Raw genomic sequence first — 16309 nt, 5'->3', positions numbered from 1 at the left:
TCAAATACTCCTACATAAATTCCTACAGTAGCACTGACCATGCGTCGTGGGTCGTGCTGTTGCTAATATTGTGCACCTTTTTGACTTTATACACTTTGATTTGCACCTGGGTTAAATATGACAAACTAATTCATTTAAAATTTTAAAGAGAAACTATTGTGTACACATATTTTTGTTTTTATCAGTTTTGGTCTTAATGAGACTGAGACAAAAGGCGTTAACAGCAACATAAGTGTTGACGGAAGCAGATGACAGAAGAGGCTTCGCAAACTCTCTCACACAGGTACGTCCATCTTACTTCCATTTCCAATGCCATTTCTAATAGGTGTCCTTAGGGGGCGCTGTGCGTCAGGCCTTTGATGACTATCTGCAGAGACTGGCTCGTCCTATCGGCCTTTATTGACATTTAATGATAATTATATCTTGGGTCATACGAGGGGCAGATGCGCACACACACATGCACACGCACGCACACACGCACGCACACACACACACACACATGCTGCCTGGTTAAAAACATGAAGACATTAGTGGTAACCTGACGCTGAGTGAGTATTGATCTACTCTCAGGGGGCTTAGCAAGTGAGAAAACAGCAGACAGCACTTTATCACAGCACTTGACCATCAAAGCCAGCCAGTGTGTGTGTGTGTGTGTGTGTGTCATAGAGGGGGAGAGGCAGCTTTAATGAAATGCTTTGTGTTTTGTTAACAAAAGCAGACCTCATTCATAAAAAACGTTATGTTTTATTTGTTTCTGAGAAGCAGGTTTTCACTTTCTCTCTCCCTCTCTCTCCTGTCCTTCCCTCCCTCCTTCATCATCTTCTCCCACAATCCTCCTGTGAGGTCCTGACTGACATGCTCAATCTGCATCTATAACATTATAAAGACCAGGCTGAGTGGTAATCAGGCCTACATATACGTCTGTGTGTGCGTGTGCGTGTGCGTGCGCGTGTCTGAGGCCAGCAGGGATTTCATGATTGTGATTGCAGAGGACACGTGTTCCTCAAATTCTTCAATGATTGCCTCCAAACGAAACATAAATGCCAAACGGAATAATAACTAGAGAGAGAGAGGGAGAGAGGGAGAGAGATGACAACATCATACACATGGAATCCTGTTTCTTGAAGATATCCAGACCTCAACAACACCAGTTAAAAAAGTGACCAGACGGGACCTGAAAACAAGGAGCAGATGGAAAAACAACCACATAAGACGTGCACGTGTGTTCTTGTATCTGTGCACTACACCATGTACACAGACTGCACTAAACTTAACCAACTCACGCAGTACTGTGGTGTGTTTTTCACTTGAATCTCATTCGAAAAACTTTTCTCTTGTTCTATCAACACTTCTGTCCGGTCCACCATGTTCATTTGCAAATTACTCCTCAACACACACACACACACGCGTCGTCTTCCCCTCAGAAGCCAAGCCAAGACAAACCACACACAAGGTTCTCGTCCAGACAGACAGACAGACAAAGTAAATGTATGTCTTGTGTCTAAAGCCTACAGGCAGTTGGCACATCTCTCCCATCACTCCGTTTGTCTCTCTTGTTTTCCTCTAAACTTGATATCGGCCTACTGTTTTGGCTCCAGTTCAGAGCCATGTTGTCATTCTTCCTTGTCCAGCCTTTGATCTCCCACACGCCTCATTCATTCATTCATACATTCATTCATTCACGCGGAAGTATATGGAGTAAATTCACACGTAACGCACGTTCCATACAAACAAGAGTTCAAGAAAGCGGCTCATCGCTGACGCAAGCATGTGATTAATTGTCTCGCAAATGTTTCGGGACAAAACTGAACACGCAGCGCTTTGAAATGGCACAGACACGATGTGTTTATTTCATCTGATAAGTAGAAAAGTGGCTCTATGAGCAAAATAACATCTGACGTATTCATCCTCAGGAGCTCCTTAATGCTAAATGCTAAAGGAAATCATTCCTTTGAGATAAAGTACTAGATTTCACAAGAATAAGACGGTAAATACAGCATGGAATATGTTTTTTTTAATCCAAAATTGACCACATCATTGGCTCAGTTGCATTTGAGCTTAAAAAAAACAAGATTTGTCCAATTCTAAAAGTCAACAGAAAAATACCCTTTGCCTGATTAAATTAATGGGAGAGTAATCACTCAACGTGACACTTCCAGCTTCCTCCAAAGACAGACTTATGAAGTTTAAAATTCATCATGGTTAATCTGGACAGAGAGAGAGAGGGGGGGGAAAAATCCCCTTAAAACCACATTTGAGCAGATGTTGTGTCAGTCAAACCCGTGATCTCCAACCTTCATTAGCCTGGAGAAAACTGGCCCACGAGAAACGCTTGTGATGTAAAACATGCAGAGAGTACAAAATGGAAATGGAGAGACTGTGTGAGAGCCCATTTATTTCCTCCTCTCTCCTCAGTGTTTTCCCTTTTTCTCTTTTAATTTGGCCCCTCTGTTTGTTTTCCTTCATTCTTTCATTAGCAGAAAAAACATGGCAGGCATTCCAGCTGTAATACCACTGAGATTCAGTATCAGTCGGAGTCATGTAAGTGTGTGTCCGTGGTGCGCACACACACACACACACACACACACACTGGGAGATGGGAGGCATTGCCTCATTATGATTCATCCCTGTGCTATGTGTGCACGTTGGCAGAAATGTCGTCGCACAGGGGGATTGTGGGAATATTGGAGATTCCAATGAACACATTCAGACTCATTGCTTCATATTGTTTATTTGTCTGTTATAACATAACAATAATATCAATAACATCACAATAATAATAAGAGAGCAGTTAACAGGCCCTCAGTCACCTTCACTGAACTCACTGTGTTCATAGTGTTCATTCAGGACGTAATCTTTTAAAGATAGTAAACATAAAGGGATGAACTCGTTGACAATTCAGACTCATCAGAATGATGGGACCAAGAATGCATTGAGAAAATTACACCATCAGCCTGTCAACGCCTGGACTGTTGACACAACTCGGGCTGGGACTGGATTCATGCTGGGCCTCAGCAGAAATCCACATCCATCAGACCAGGTTATGTTTTCCCCTGTGTCACTCGTCCGACATGGTTTTCTTCTGTTGCCCTTTATTCCCCAAAGGTTCAACATTGAACATTGTTCAGTCCGAGATGCTTTTCTGCTCCGCTCGCCACAGTTGTAAAGCGTCCCCACTACGCCTTCCTATTTCCCCATCTGCTCCAACAAGTCTCGCCATCCTGCGCCGGCCAACCTCCCTCATCAGCACTCTCATTCCTCCCGTCTCAGTACAGCGTTGTTCTCCCTCTCTTTTTATTTCTGCTTTGCTTTTATGAACTCTGCCGCATGTCATGTGTGAAAATCACAAAGAATACATTTTCAAAAAATACTCAAACCAGTCCGTCTGGCACCAACAATCATGGCACTGACATTCACTCTGATGTGAATATAATAATAGAAACTGACGGCAGTGGTTTTTATATGTGGCACTGCTGCTGCTTGATTGGAGTACTGGGCGTTTTTACACATTGGAGCATCATGTTTGCAGTGACACTATTTATTTATGTAGTTTTATTTATGTTTATATATATGTATTTATTAGGGTTCGAGCACAAAGGGCAGAGAACCCCATTGAAATGCAAAATATTACTATTATTAATATTTTTCTCTCAAATGAATTGCGTTTTTGAGGCCTTTCCCATACCCCAAAACTCAGAGATTTTTGCGACCGCATCGATCCTGGTGGAAATTTATGTGTGAAAGTCGTTTGGCGAAAAAGCGTTGAAAATTGGATGTGGGAGGGGCTTATGAAAACGCAAATCAGCTTTCATCAGGTGACTTTCTGTCGCCTTTCACGTACATGAACGAAACTTGGTACACATGTTATCCATGTCAGGACGGTCCAAAAAGTCAATAAGGCCTTTCCTGTGAATCCTACAGGAAGTCCGCCATCTTGGGTTGAACGGCCATTTTTTGGCGATTTTGGTATTTCAGCCAACTTGTCCTAGAGTTCTCGTGCGATCATCTTCAAACTTGGTGAGGTCACTGTGGACCAGTTGAGGAGCTTAAGGTATGGACAGTTTTTTAAAATGTCGCATGGCGAGAAAATTCTGATGTTTTGCATCAGACAAACAAAACTCTTATAACGTCTATGCAAAAACTGTCAAGTTTGAAAACAGTGCCTCCTTGTGGTGAAAGAAAACACAAAAAAAATGTATTTATGATTTTGGGAATCATTTTTACACAGATCATCATATCAAACTCAAAATTGGTGAAAACACTCAAAATACATGGTAGATGATGTGTGCTGAATATGACAAATAGTTTAATGGTGTTGCCATGGCAATGATGCAAAGTCGGGTTTTTGCGACAAAAAAACTAACTGCTACAACTTTGAGAATCCTGGTCCGACCTGAACCAAACTTCCTAGGATTGATGATAGTCCGGCCCTAAAGACGTCTATATGAAAATATTCATTTTCAAATACAGCGCCCCCTGGTGACAGCAAACAGAATTACATTTATAGTTTTTGATGCTACAGGGAACCTTCGCGTATGTCCGAATAAACTCCAAGGCGAGGAGGCGTGGCACCAGTTCGAGCCAAAGCAGTTCTGGCTGCTACACGTAAAGCTGCTAATGCTTGAACAGCTTCGGCTTGAACCGGTTCAGAACCGTGCACGGTACTAGTCATTTTTGTTTTTGTCATGGACACCTCAGTTGGAAGGATTTTCACAGTTGCCCGGAAATATGGAAAGACTGGGCCTGTGAATCTATGTTTGATCAGGTGTATGAATACTTTCCTTTCAAGGTCAAAAAATGACAGTATTCCTTTGTCATAATCAAGCTGCACTCTCATCTTTTTCGGTAACAATTCTCTTTGCCTTACCACGTGCTTCTCAGTATTAAGTTCTATCACATCTTCAGGTCCATACGCATAAATTCCCCACGTCATTTCGACGGATTGTTCCTTGGTTCTAGCAGCCACACCCAGAGCCCAAAAACCTTCCACTTCAGCATCCCAGCTGTGTATCCCAGAGCTAAAGCTCTCACGGCCGAGAACAATGCAGCAACCGCACCTCTCCGGGTTGCTAGGAAGCCGCAGCGATTTCGCACTCTCCGATAAACACGTCAAATTCTCAGATAAAATCAGTTGTTCACCACTGGTGTTTGGGTCCAGCGTTACAGGGCCTGGGTGGACACATGAACATTGACATTTATGTTTTAAAACCATTTCTTTGTCCAGAAAGGTTGGCACACTTTCTAAAGAATATAAAAAATGGCTGCAACACACTCAAAAGAGTTAGACTTTAGGTGTGAAAGTGGTGAGCCACAGCTTGCAGAGAATAAGCCCTGGGTGGATGCTCCTTTAATAATTATTTTCTTACCATTACCTTCACCAGATAACCCGTAAATCCGTAAAGTACGGAACCTTCCAGAGCAGCGTTACTCGCGTAACCTTTTGGTCTTGACAAACTGTCCCGACTTTATTTAAGTGTGTTGCAGTCATCACACTCTACTCTTTTATGTATATAAAAAACATGGTTGATGAAAGAATAAAAGTTCATTTCTTACTGTATTTGGCCAAGTGCTTCATCTTCATCCAAACTGTGAACAGCAGGTTCCCCAAATGCTTGCCCTCATCAACCAGGGCTCCCGATGGAGTCTCTGGCACGGGCAGTTTGCACTGTGACCTGAAAAAGCGTCCGAAGGTCAGAGATCACCAGTGAAATACTCTCAAACAAACACACTTTGTTTGCAATGCAGTAATCACGGTGCAACAAAATACTGTAAGCACGGATTAAGTATAGTTTGGTTAACACGAGGCAAAACAAAAACTCTCAGACTTCAATCACAGTTTTGGTCTTTATTCTTATTTACTGATTTATTTATTTATTCATTCATTTATTGGGAATCTTCCTCTCCCGCTCCCTTTGTTGTGTCTTTATTGTTTGTCTCTGTGTGTAGGGTTCTTTTGTTTGCTATTACTGCATGTTTTTGTCTCATGTACACAATTTCATGTTTTGTTTGCAAAAAAAAAAACAATCAACTTTTAACCCTGGGACTTATTAATCATTAATGTTTAAATTTGTACACAATTTGCTACTTGTTTTGTACTGTGTACTGTATTTTCCAGATCTGTGGACTTGAAATGTCATATTTATCATTTTTATTCTGGTATTTCTCTGCAATTCTTTGTTCCACTGAGTAGCTTTGCTACATTTAAACAGCTGGGAGTCAAACTAGACCTAAAGCCTAATTCAAACACATATTGAGTGCAATTAAGTCACAAAGGTCATAAAAGGTCACTTACCGCTCCAGAGTGGATTTCACATTCTATCAAGAAGAAGGGGGGGGGAAAAGCATTATTACCTAAAGTCTTTTTTAGATGTTCAGTATCAATATATGAAATTTTGGAGAAAAACATGTGATCAGTGAGTACCAGCATGAAAGAAAAGTCCTCGGTTTTTAGCTCTCGTTCTATGGTTTGGATTTTGTCTGTAAGTAACGAGATCTCTGCCGTCAAATTGACGGTCCTGATGTTCTGTGCGTCACTCTTCAGCGCCGCCTCCTTCCTCACTGCGTCCACCCTGGCAGCCTCCTCTGCTCTCAGGAACTGGTAGAGCTTCTGAAAGTCCTCTTTGATCTTCTTCTCAGTCTGCTGAGCCTGGAACTGAAATAAGAAAATACACCACGGCAATGAATGAAAAGGGACCAAACCAAAGTGTATGTTTCTCAAATAATTTAAAAGGAAACACTTTGTGTTTGTGTCTTACCTTGACGTGACTGGACATTTCGTCACAGACAAGCTTTTGTTCTTTAAACGATCCCAGCTTGCTCTTTAAATGCATCAGCTCGACCAAGAGTTTGGTCTACGGATAAAGGTCAACACATCACTTTTATAATAAGGTACATGCAATTCAGAGGAGTTACTACAGTAGGACAGCAAATATTCATCCATGGTCAGTTCTTGGGTAATTATGAGGGGTTGGGGGTGGGGATCGATACAGTTAAATATTGTGATATTTTGCATGGCGATATTATATCGCTTTTGAGACACCAAGTATTGATTTTTTAACTGATGTCACAAATACTCAATAAACTTTTTTGTGGATTAGCATAAAAAAATCTATTAACATAATATTCAGTATATCACAATATCTGATTTCGCAAAAACTCAGTTTATCGCAATATATGATTTTACAAATACTCAGTTTATCGCAATATATGATATCACAAATACTCAGTTTATCGCAATATATGATTTCGCAGAAACTCAGTATATCGAAATATGATTTTGCAAAAACTCGGTATATCACAATGTATGATTTTGGAAATACTCTGTTTATCGCAATATATGACTTCACAAATACTCAGTATATTGAAATATCGAGACAATATTGTATTGTGGAGTCTTTGGTGATTCCCACCCCTAGTAATTACCAATCAAATATCATTAGTAGCTAACTAATAATAACAAATAGCTAATAATAAAGTTTATGATTCTTTAATGCGACATTACCTAATATCGTACTAACTATTACGAATCAAATACTATGAGCAGCTAATCAGTGGTTAATGATTAATAAATGGTAAATTATTAACAGTTAATCGTGCCACAAGTTTATGATGATGATGAGTTACTGGTAAACATTTTTAGTAGCTCATTATTAATTTATGATAATTGAGCAACTGAATGCCATGTGAGATAAATGATTGGTTGATTATTATTTAATGATTTACCAAAATAATTGTTAATAGTTAGAAATAAATGATGTCCAATAACTGACCATTGATAATTAGTTGAGTTGTTATTGCTTTATTGAGATGGAGAAGTGCTCACCCTGTGCTCTTCTGCAGCTTCATTGATGGGCAGGAAGGTGTGCGTCTTGTGCTTTTGTGCGTCTCTACAGACCAGACAGATGAGCTGCTGATCGTCCTGACAGAAGAGCCTGAATCGCTCACCGTGCAAACTGCAAACCTCTTTGAGCGTCGCTGCTGCTGCTGCTCCCTGACTCCTCTTTTGTCTCAGCGTGTCAGAAAGGTCTTTCAGTGCCAAATTGCGCGGAAGCTGCGCCATGGGGAACACCTGCATACAGACCGGGCACGTCTGCAGTGTGCTTTGCCTCCACCACTCTTTGAGACAGTCCTGACAGAAGCTGTGACCGCACAGCAGCACCACGGGCTCTGTGAATATGTCACAGCACACGGGGCAGGTGCACATCGCCTCTGACTGCGGCGAGGCTGCCATTCTGTCCGCTATTTGCTCTGTCTTTTGTTTTTCTTGTGCGCACTTTTTTTTACTTTCGCTTTCACAGATTCTCTGGGGGGTTTTTGACCAGCCCTCACGTCCAGCGCTTTTTGAGCCAATAAATATCAACAAGTGTTGATAAAATGTCAATATACTTTATATTAACACTTACGCACCAAATCTGTCTTTCTTGAGTTCTTCATTAAACGCGTGAACTCGAGCTCGAACTCGTGGAGCAGACTTCCTTCCAACTTCTTCTTGGTTTCATGATGAGGGAGGAGCGTCTTCTTTCTTCTTTTCTGAGGTTTAATGGCGGTTGGCAAACAACGATTTGGTGCATTACCGCCACCATCTGGTATGGAGTGTGGTTCGAAATGTTAATCCAACTGAACTATTACTTGAAGGTGAAGAAAAAAAATAATAATAATAATAATAAACAATAAAAAAATATCACATCTGTCTGTATTGTGTTTATTGATAAGAAACGATTTATTGTTTAATCCTGTAAGGCCAAATCTGATCCTTGATATTATATTTTCCTCTTTCCTGCTTCTTTCTGTGCGCCTAGCCACTCCCACTTTTCTTTGGATACTGTAAAACCATCTTCGATGACGAAGAAAAAGAAAAAAACAAAACATTTTTAATGTTTTAAAAATGCAAGTCCAGGAATCACAAGGTAAGAAGTGAAGGATTATTTAAAGGTCCAGTGTGTAAGATTTAGGTGAAATTATTTACATTTGGTAGAAATGGAACATGAAAACAATTACACAGATTGATTTATTTATTTATTATTTTGGAATGTACAGTATGACCAAAAGGGCCGAACTGAAGAGGGAAAAAAACCCTGTAATCTCAGAGAATAAAGTCAGTAATATTAAAAAACGTCATGGTATGAGAAAAGAGTCAACATATTATGTAATATGAGATATTTGTTATCATTATTTGATTGTGAAATCTATCATTATTATTATTGTCTACCAGTCATTTCCTCTGGGTGATTCTTTCTTTGAAACAGACTCAGTTTCTTGCACAATCTTTTTCAAAGTCCTGATGCTATTGATAATGTGCTAAAAAAAGACGAAATGTTTCCTTATTTGTGAAGCCCATATCAAAATATAATGCAGGTTGCCGCTGATCATCTGAGAGTTTGCTTGAATAATAACAATTACAACTTTATTTTCATAATATTACAACTTAATTCTTGCAAGATTAAAAATGCATTTTCTCCAGACCCTAATAATCAGAGGAGGGTCACCATGATTTTAGGTTTTGATGACAAATGAAAATGCGTCAGTGAGGAAGGGGAGAGAGCGCGAGACAATTCCACTGCAGTGTGCAACTTGACCAGTAGATGTCGCTAAATCCTACACACTGCCCCTTTAAAAGTATCAGAATTGAATTCCTCATAATGCAGGGGATCATCTGCACTCAACTGAAGTGTATGCTTGGACCATATCTTTATGAACGTGGGCCATAAAGTAGAATGCTGCAGTTCCTTTTGTGCCACAGACCCTGTAAATTGATACAGCATTAACATAATCTTGGAGACATTATTTGAAGGGTTTTGTTGCTTTAAAGAGACTCAGTGTCTTTGCTTTAGTACAGATGTCTTCGTTGTAGTATCGGGACTCGGCTTCACGTGTGTTTAACAGCGATCAGAGATCAAGTCTTTCAGCCTGGAAAATGAAAATGGAACTGCTGTAGTAGTGGCGGGGGTTGGAGATGAGCATGGTACAAGTGAGATGTGAATCAAAGGTCTATGTATGTTCAATAAATCTCAGGTTAAGTTGTAGACTGTGATGATAAAAACACAATTTCCGAGAGCTTCTTGACAGTAACGCTGAGGAACACACACACACACACACACAGGAGTCGCATCCATCAGAGTCTCCGCAGTGAAAATCACAAGCGATTTGCCCCCTGACCGCTGCAGCAATAAAGGCTAACTGTTTTAACAGGACAGCACACCGTGTGGCCAGATAATGTGGCTGTTCCCTGTGTCCTTTTTTTCTTCTCTTTTCTCAAACTTAGACGTCTTAAAAAAAAAAATATCTTAATTAACCTGTTAAATGTGGATCAACTGTTTTCCCATCTCATCGCACGACGAAACACATATACAAAGCAACCGATTTTCAGATTTATGTGTCCTGGAGTTGGTTTTGAATGTGATATATCATAAATGTAAGGTTACTTTTAACCATGTGTTGCCAAACTTCTGTGTTTCAGTTTGGTTTGATATGATTTGTCACTGTATAAAGTGATCAGACTGGCGGTGCATTCTTTTTTTCCTCACACGGAGGAAACACTGAATAGCGTGAGCTCAGTTACATAACTACATGATAATGTCTCTCACTCAGCAGACGCACTTTTCCCACTGCCTTTTCCTCGGCTGGTGTAATTATTAGGCCCGAGGATAGTGGTGCGGGGGCGGATTCTTGCGAGACTGTTCCTATACTTAATATTATGTCTATAACCATAAAACATTCAATCCACATAAAGCCAAGTGTTCTGGATCTGGCCACAGTAGCCTCCCCAGGGTGGTGCAGTAAAATTGCCCCGAGCTGCCATTAGATGGAGGGAGCTGGAAGAAATACTGGACAGAGGCCGGCACCAGCTGATGGTAAACTAATTGTGTTGCCCCCTCATAGACACATGCACTCCATGTCGCTTTCATACACACACATCAGTGAGGAGTTTCTGTAGGATGCACAAACTCACTCTCCCTCTTTTTCCTCCCTTTCCATCTTCTCCCTCCACTGTTCTCACACACACACTTGATCATCATCTCGCCGGGTTCCACATATGCTCCATCATTTGCCTTGAGGGATAAAAGACTGGGAAGGAATTCAGCGGGACACTGCAGCGCTGCGCTGCGGACACTCCGAGAGGACGGCTGTATTTATGTGTATTAACAGCGTTCACTCACACAGCTTTCCTGTCTATGAAACACTATACAAGTCTAAATCTGGACTTGATATTCAATGTACACTATTTCAACGGAGGAGGAGAAGACATTCGTCATGTCTGTTAGATAATATATCGTCCCAGTTGTGGCCTAAAGAAGTCACATGCGAAATCCGGCAATTTAAAGGGTGTATGTGAAACTTTTTTTATTTTTATGTTATACTGTACGTCTCAATGTATGGCTCAAACAGGTTTTTGTGTCACGTGAAGGTTAGTGGCATCTGAGACTCATTCTTATAGCTGCAAATCTGATGTGTCAGACTTGCTTTAGGGCGAACGTTGACATTTTTACCCAACCAGATAAAGTCGGATGCATAGTTTTCATAGTTCAACTGTCTTGTGTATTGTGACACTCATAAAGAGTCAATGGGGGGAAAAGAAGATGTAGACTTAGGGTACGATTCTTGGCAGGACACAGGAGGAATTTACGATGTGTTAAATGTTTCCTTTGTTCCCCCCCCCCCTCCCGTGGCAGCTCGCTGCAGCAATTATGGATGACGGCCGCCTGCAATGAGCTCATTAGTCGCCCACTCCACCCCCCACCGCTCCCTCTACATACTTCTACCGTCGTACGTGTGTGAATATGTTTGATTGACTGATTGATTGACATGTCATTACGTATATCTCCTCAGCTGAGCACCATGACATGCTCCTTACACTGACAGAAATATTAAAGTAGGCGTGCGTTTGCCTCATGTAACAGCATCTCTCTCTCTCTCTTTTTTTTTTTACATTGCTTTTGCTTTTCTTTCAACATTTTGGTAAAATGTGAAACTCAACAATATGGCTCTTTGCCAGAGTCTTTTTTCTCCCTGTGTACTCAGGCCCTGAAATAAACCCCCATGCGCCATTCCATTTAGCAAACCAATTTGGGAAGGAGGGTGGGGGCAGGAAAGGGAGAGGTATAGGTTAGCTGTAGTAATAATCATAAATCACCCTCTGAAATGCTGCCATGTCACATGCCAGACCGCGCCACTAATGACCAGGCCCATCTTTCACCGAGTATTTTTATCTGCGTGCCCTGACACTCGACTTCTGGAAGCATCCTCTCATTTTACTTCGTCAGCACCTCGGCCCAGCCTCAGCACAAGTTCCTCACATATCTATAAATACCGGCCATCCGAATGGTATTTTCTCCTGCCCACCCCCCCACCCCCGCCTGCTTGGCAAGAACCAGGAGTTCTGTGACTTGGCAAGGGAACCTGCAGTCCTACCCGACTAAACATCTTAGTGCCCCCCTCCAAACACCTGAACATCACCCTCCGAAGAACAGCTGGCCAAAGGTAAAATAGGCAAAAATGTTACTTTCTCATGATTTGGTGAATACAAGTGCACTGGGTCTGTTTTAAAAACACCTGTTGAATGCAGGAGCGTGGTTAGAGCGTCGGCATACACCGGAGCTTGTTCACACGTGTAAAGACACGCAGACACTCTCACTTCAACGCACCAGAAACACACAAACACCTGTAGGCCTACATGCTTCCTTTGTGCAGAATGTCCTGCCAAGTTTTTTAAGCCCACTGGCACTAGAGACTGCAGGTCAGTGACAGCTTCCTGCTATTTCGGGCTCTGTCACAGCTTGAGGTTTTAATTTATTCAGCCAGAATGTGTCAATCACTCAGCAGCAGAGTTCAGCTAGGCCTTGAGTCTCAGGGAAGGAGGAGGAGGCAGACACAGCGGGGGTTAGGTCTGACACGGTGATCCACATGGAAACAGAACTTTTCCCCGTACGACCTCTTCATGTTCTATGAGCATTGTTTCAATACATGTCACTGTACAAAAACAACTCTAAGAGCTGTAGTATGTATGCCAGGCCTGTGTGTGGCGCTGTAAGCATAGAACCACAGAACTACACCAATGCCACAGAAGAAGACATGGAGCAAATACATCAAGCTAGCAGGGTCAAGGGTCAGATTGGAGAGGTGGGGCTAGGACATCATTATTTATAATTATTTATTTTTATAAGTTGCATAATATAGGTTGTATACATATAAATGCAAGGGTGGGATTTTATTCTAAGATCTTACTAAAGAATATTTATATCATATCTTTCCGCCAGTCCCTCCTGACTTTGTTCACACTCACCTAAGATTTTCTATGTTTCTCTATTGTTCTAAGGGTGCGTCTCCTGTGTACCTCGTACATTCAGGCTGTGACGTGCCAAGGAAGAGGAGCTGCATGTGTGACTAAGTTGTCATTTTGAATTTGTTGAATACATTTTCTGTCAGAAATGAAATAGGGACTACATCTAAAACAGTTTGGGGCGTGGCCTTCTTTTACTCCAGAGCGGTTATAGACGTTCTTCTAAGACACAGACTCAAAAACCTTAACACTTTCATTTCCTGCACAAAGGGATACACATGTTTACTGACCATAATCAAGTTCCAAGAGGTTACAAGAAATAGTAAACAGTGTCCGCCATCTTTGCTAACAGTGACGCTAACAGGACCAAGTGTCACTGGTGGGCACGTAACAAAGAAAAGAATGAAGATATTTCTCAACTCAGGGGAAACTGAGGTTGGGAAGCACAATTTTTCAAAAATGCTACCCCTATTCTAGTAATACAAAGCTAAATGCATATCGGTGGAGTATCCCTTTAATGCAGTGACTATAATTCTCTTTGTGTGTTAGCATCAGGCTACTGTTTGCTATGTCAGTGCCTGCCCACAGGCTCTGCCAAGGGTTTGAATCTGACCCTCCCAACGAGGCGCCAAAACACACGTACATCATTCACCATGTAACGTCGTGCCTGCTGTGCTGGGCATCACATGACCTTGCAGTGCTGATCCTGAAAAAAATCCAACTTAATTAATGACAAAAAAACAAACAAAAAAGCAGTTGGAAAGCAGTGAGACCGGGGCTTCTACCTAATGTGTGGTCTACAGGCATTGTTAATGTCAGATGTTCCACTGGAATTGATGAAATACTTAAACGGGCCTACGTGAGAATAAGGGATACATTGCAAAATGCCTTGATTTGATGAGGAATTTCGTTAATCTTACGCTTGATCATCTCACATTGAAAAGAAAAAGATTTACTTTCAAAGGAATGGGAAGCCAGATAGGGATCATGTCCTTGTCGCAGCACTCAGTGAAATATTACACTTCAACACAGTAGACCTCTGTTTCTGTCCCGTTTCCACCCGACAGTCAATACTTTTCTCTTTCGAGCATGACCACAATCAATCCTGGACAGTAACCACGCACTTATTATTGTAACAGTGATGACGAAGCTTCGCTAACTTTAATAAAGTAGTCATTTCAACCCCCGAAACCACAACGTCTCCCGGAAAATATTATTTTAAATTAACTTCAATCTTTTCCAGAATGCAACCAAGTCATGTTATAACACTGTCACTTCATAAAACTGACGTATCTGTGATTTGATGTGGACAAACAACGTGGATCTCACGTATATCAGAAACGAATTGTCTGCATTAAAGTCAAAGCCTTGATCAAAATAAATAGATCTTTTCCTTTCATTTGGAGGCGACCCGCCTCCCGCCACATATCCCAAAACACTTCTTTCTAGCTTCTTTTGCACCAGGACAGTGAGAATCTGTGAGATCAGCGCCGGCAGCTGACGCAACAGACAAATGGAACAGGAAAATGAAGGGACAGAGAGGTGAATGGGTGAGAGGAATGATGGTAAACACCACACCGAAGGGAAAACCAATATGTCAGCTTCCTTTTTTTCTCTGTTTTTATTTTGTTCTGTTTGTACGTGAGTGACGTTCTCGCTCTCTCTGCGTCTGCCAGCCACTGCCACAAAGAATATTGTTTCTTGTTCCTCAGTGTTTGTGTACAGTGGGCGAGTGACTGATGCCAGGGAAACTGGAGCTCTTTTCATTCTCCATAATAGCACCAAAAATCACAGAGACAAACAAATTGTATTTCTGTTTTCGTGTGTGTAAGCGTGTGTATTTCTTTGGCTACCTTTTCTTCAGGACCAGTAGACCCTTAATTTTGGTATTAACTGGTTATGGTTAGAGTTAGGGACGATTTGTTTTGGCTGTCCACAGGAATGGACGTCAACACAGTGGCCTAAGACAACAAACACACACACACACACACACACACACAGGCTGCTGACATCATCATCCTAAATAAATGACAGCATGGTAAAAGAGCACTGGTCCGTATCCAGCAAGATCCGACAGTCACTGAATCCATAAGCCATAACAAACATTCCATTTTTGAATAAACGACACTCCAGGGCCAAACCTGTCATTTGTTTGGTCCCACACCGATGTCTGATTACTCGCTCACAACACAACGACTTTTCACATACAGATGTATTTGCATCTGTTTTGTTTTCTGGGCTTCGCGTGGCGTAATTGTCTGCTTTCTCTGTCCATCCGTCTGTCTGTGACCTTGTAGCCCTGTCATCATGTCTGCTCGGAAGTGTGCACACATTTGGTGCCTTGGAAGGACTCGTCTGAACGCAGACGCTACTGTGTGTGCAACGTCATCCACATCAGACTCTAATAGTGTTGAATTTTGAACTCCAGGCAGTAAAATCGCCTGCAAACTGCAGGTTTAATGTGTGTTATTATGTGAGCGGAAACCTCAGCTTTGCACCAGATTTAATTTATTGGTGTGTGGTTTTGTTTTTTTTTTCCTTTTTAAGCCAAACAAAGGTGTTTTAAGTTGATTTATTTAATTATTTACAGAGAAGTAAAAGTCTAAAAATGTAGTAAAGTTAAAGTATAAAGTGCTTTGTTTAAAATATACTTTTTAACAAGGTTGGGACGAGGGGACACAACTCGCACACAAATTGTTTTTAATTAGAGGCAAAACTTTACAAATGAAAGTGCTGACAAGATAAAAATATGTAAACATATAATGTATTTTTTGTTTTTTTGTGTTTTATTTTTTAAACTTTTATTTCGTATCTGATGTAACAGTGACAGTAACGTGAGTACATGTAATTCATGACTTTCCATATGATAGATAGATAGATAGATAGATAGATAGATAGATAGATAGATAGATAGATAGATAGATAGATTTCCTCCTCCTTTCCATCCTCCTGGAAACTTGCCCACTAGTGTGCACTAGTGGCAGCTGAGCGCATGCGCATCGATGCGCGGCTCAGTAATGAACGTTGAGTGTG

General features: G+C 41.3%; 1 protein-coding gene across 1 annotated transcript; it reads right to left on the bottom strand.

Moving 5' to 3' along the window:
• Window positions 1–4284: 4284 nt before the first annotated feature.
• LOC122783751 (E3 ubiquitin-protein ligase TRIM35-like) lies at window positions 4285–8512 on the bottom strand. The gene is made up of 6 exons (XM_044048572.1): window positions 7823–8512; window positions 6756–6851; window positions 6422–6652; window positions 6293–6315; window positions 5554–5672; window positions 4285–5169 (listed from the first exon to the last, which is right to left on the bottom strand). The coding sequence occupies exons 1-6, from the start codon at window positions 8228–8230 to the stop codon at window positions 4517–4519; spliced, it is 1530 nt and encodes a 509-aa protein (XP_043904507.1). The 5' UTR covers window positions 8231–8512; the 3' UTR covers window positions 4285–4516.
• Window positions 8513–16309: the final 7797 nt, after the last annotated feature.

This window comes from Solea senegalensis, linkage group LG17 (assembly GCF_019176455.1).
Source record: "Solea senegalensis isolate Sse05_10M linkage group LG17, IFAPA_SoseM_1, whole genome shotgun sequence".
NCBI classification, from domain to species: Eukaryota; Metazoa; Chordata; class Actinopteri; order Pleuronectiformes; family Soleidae; genus Solea; species Solea senegalensis.
This window is presented reverse-complemented; position numbering and strand designations above follow the sequence as displayed.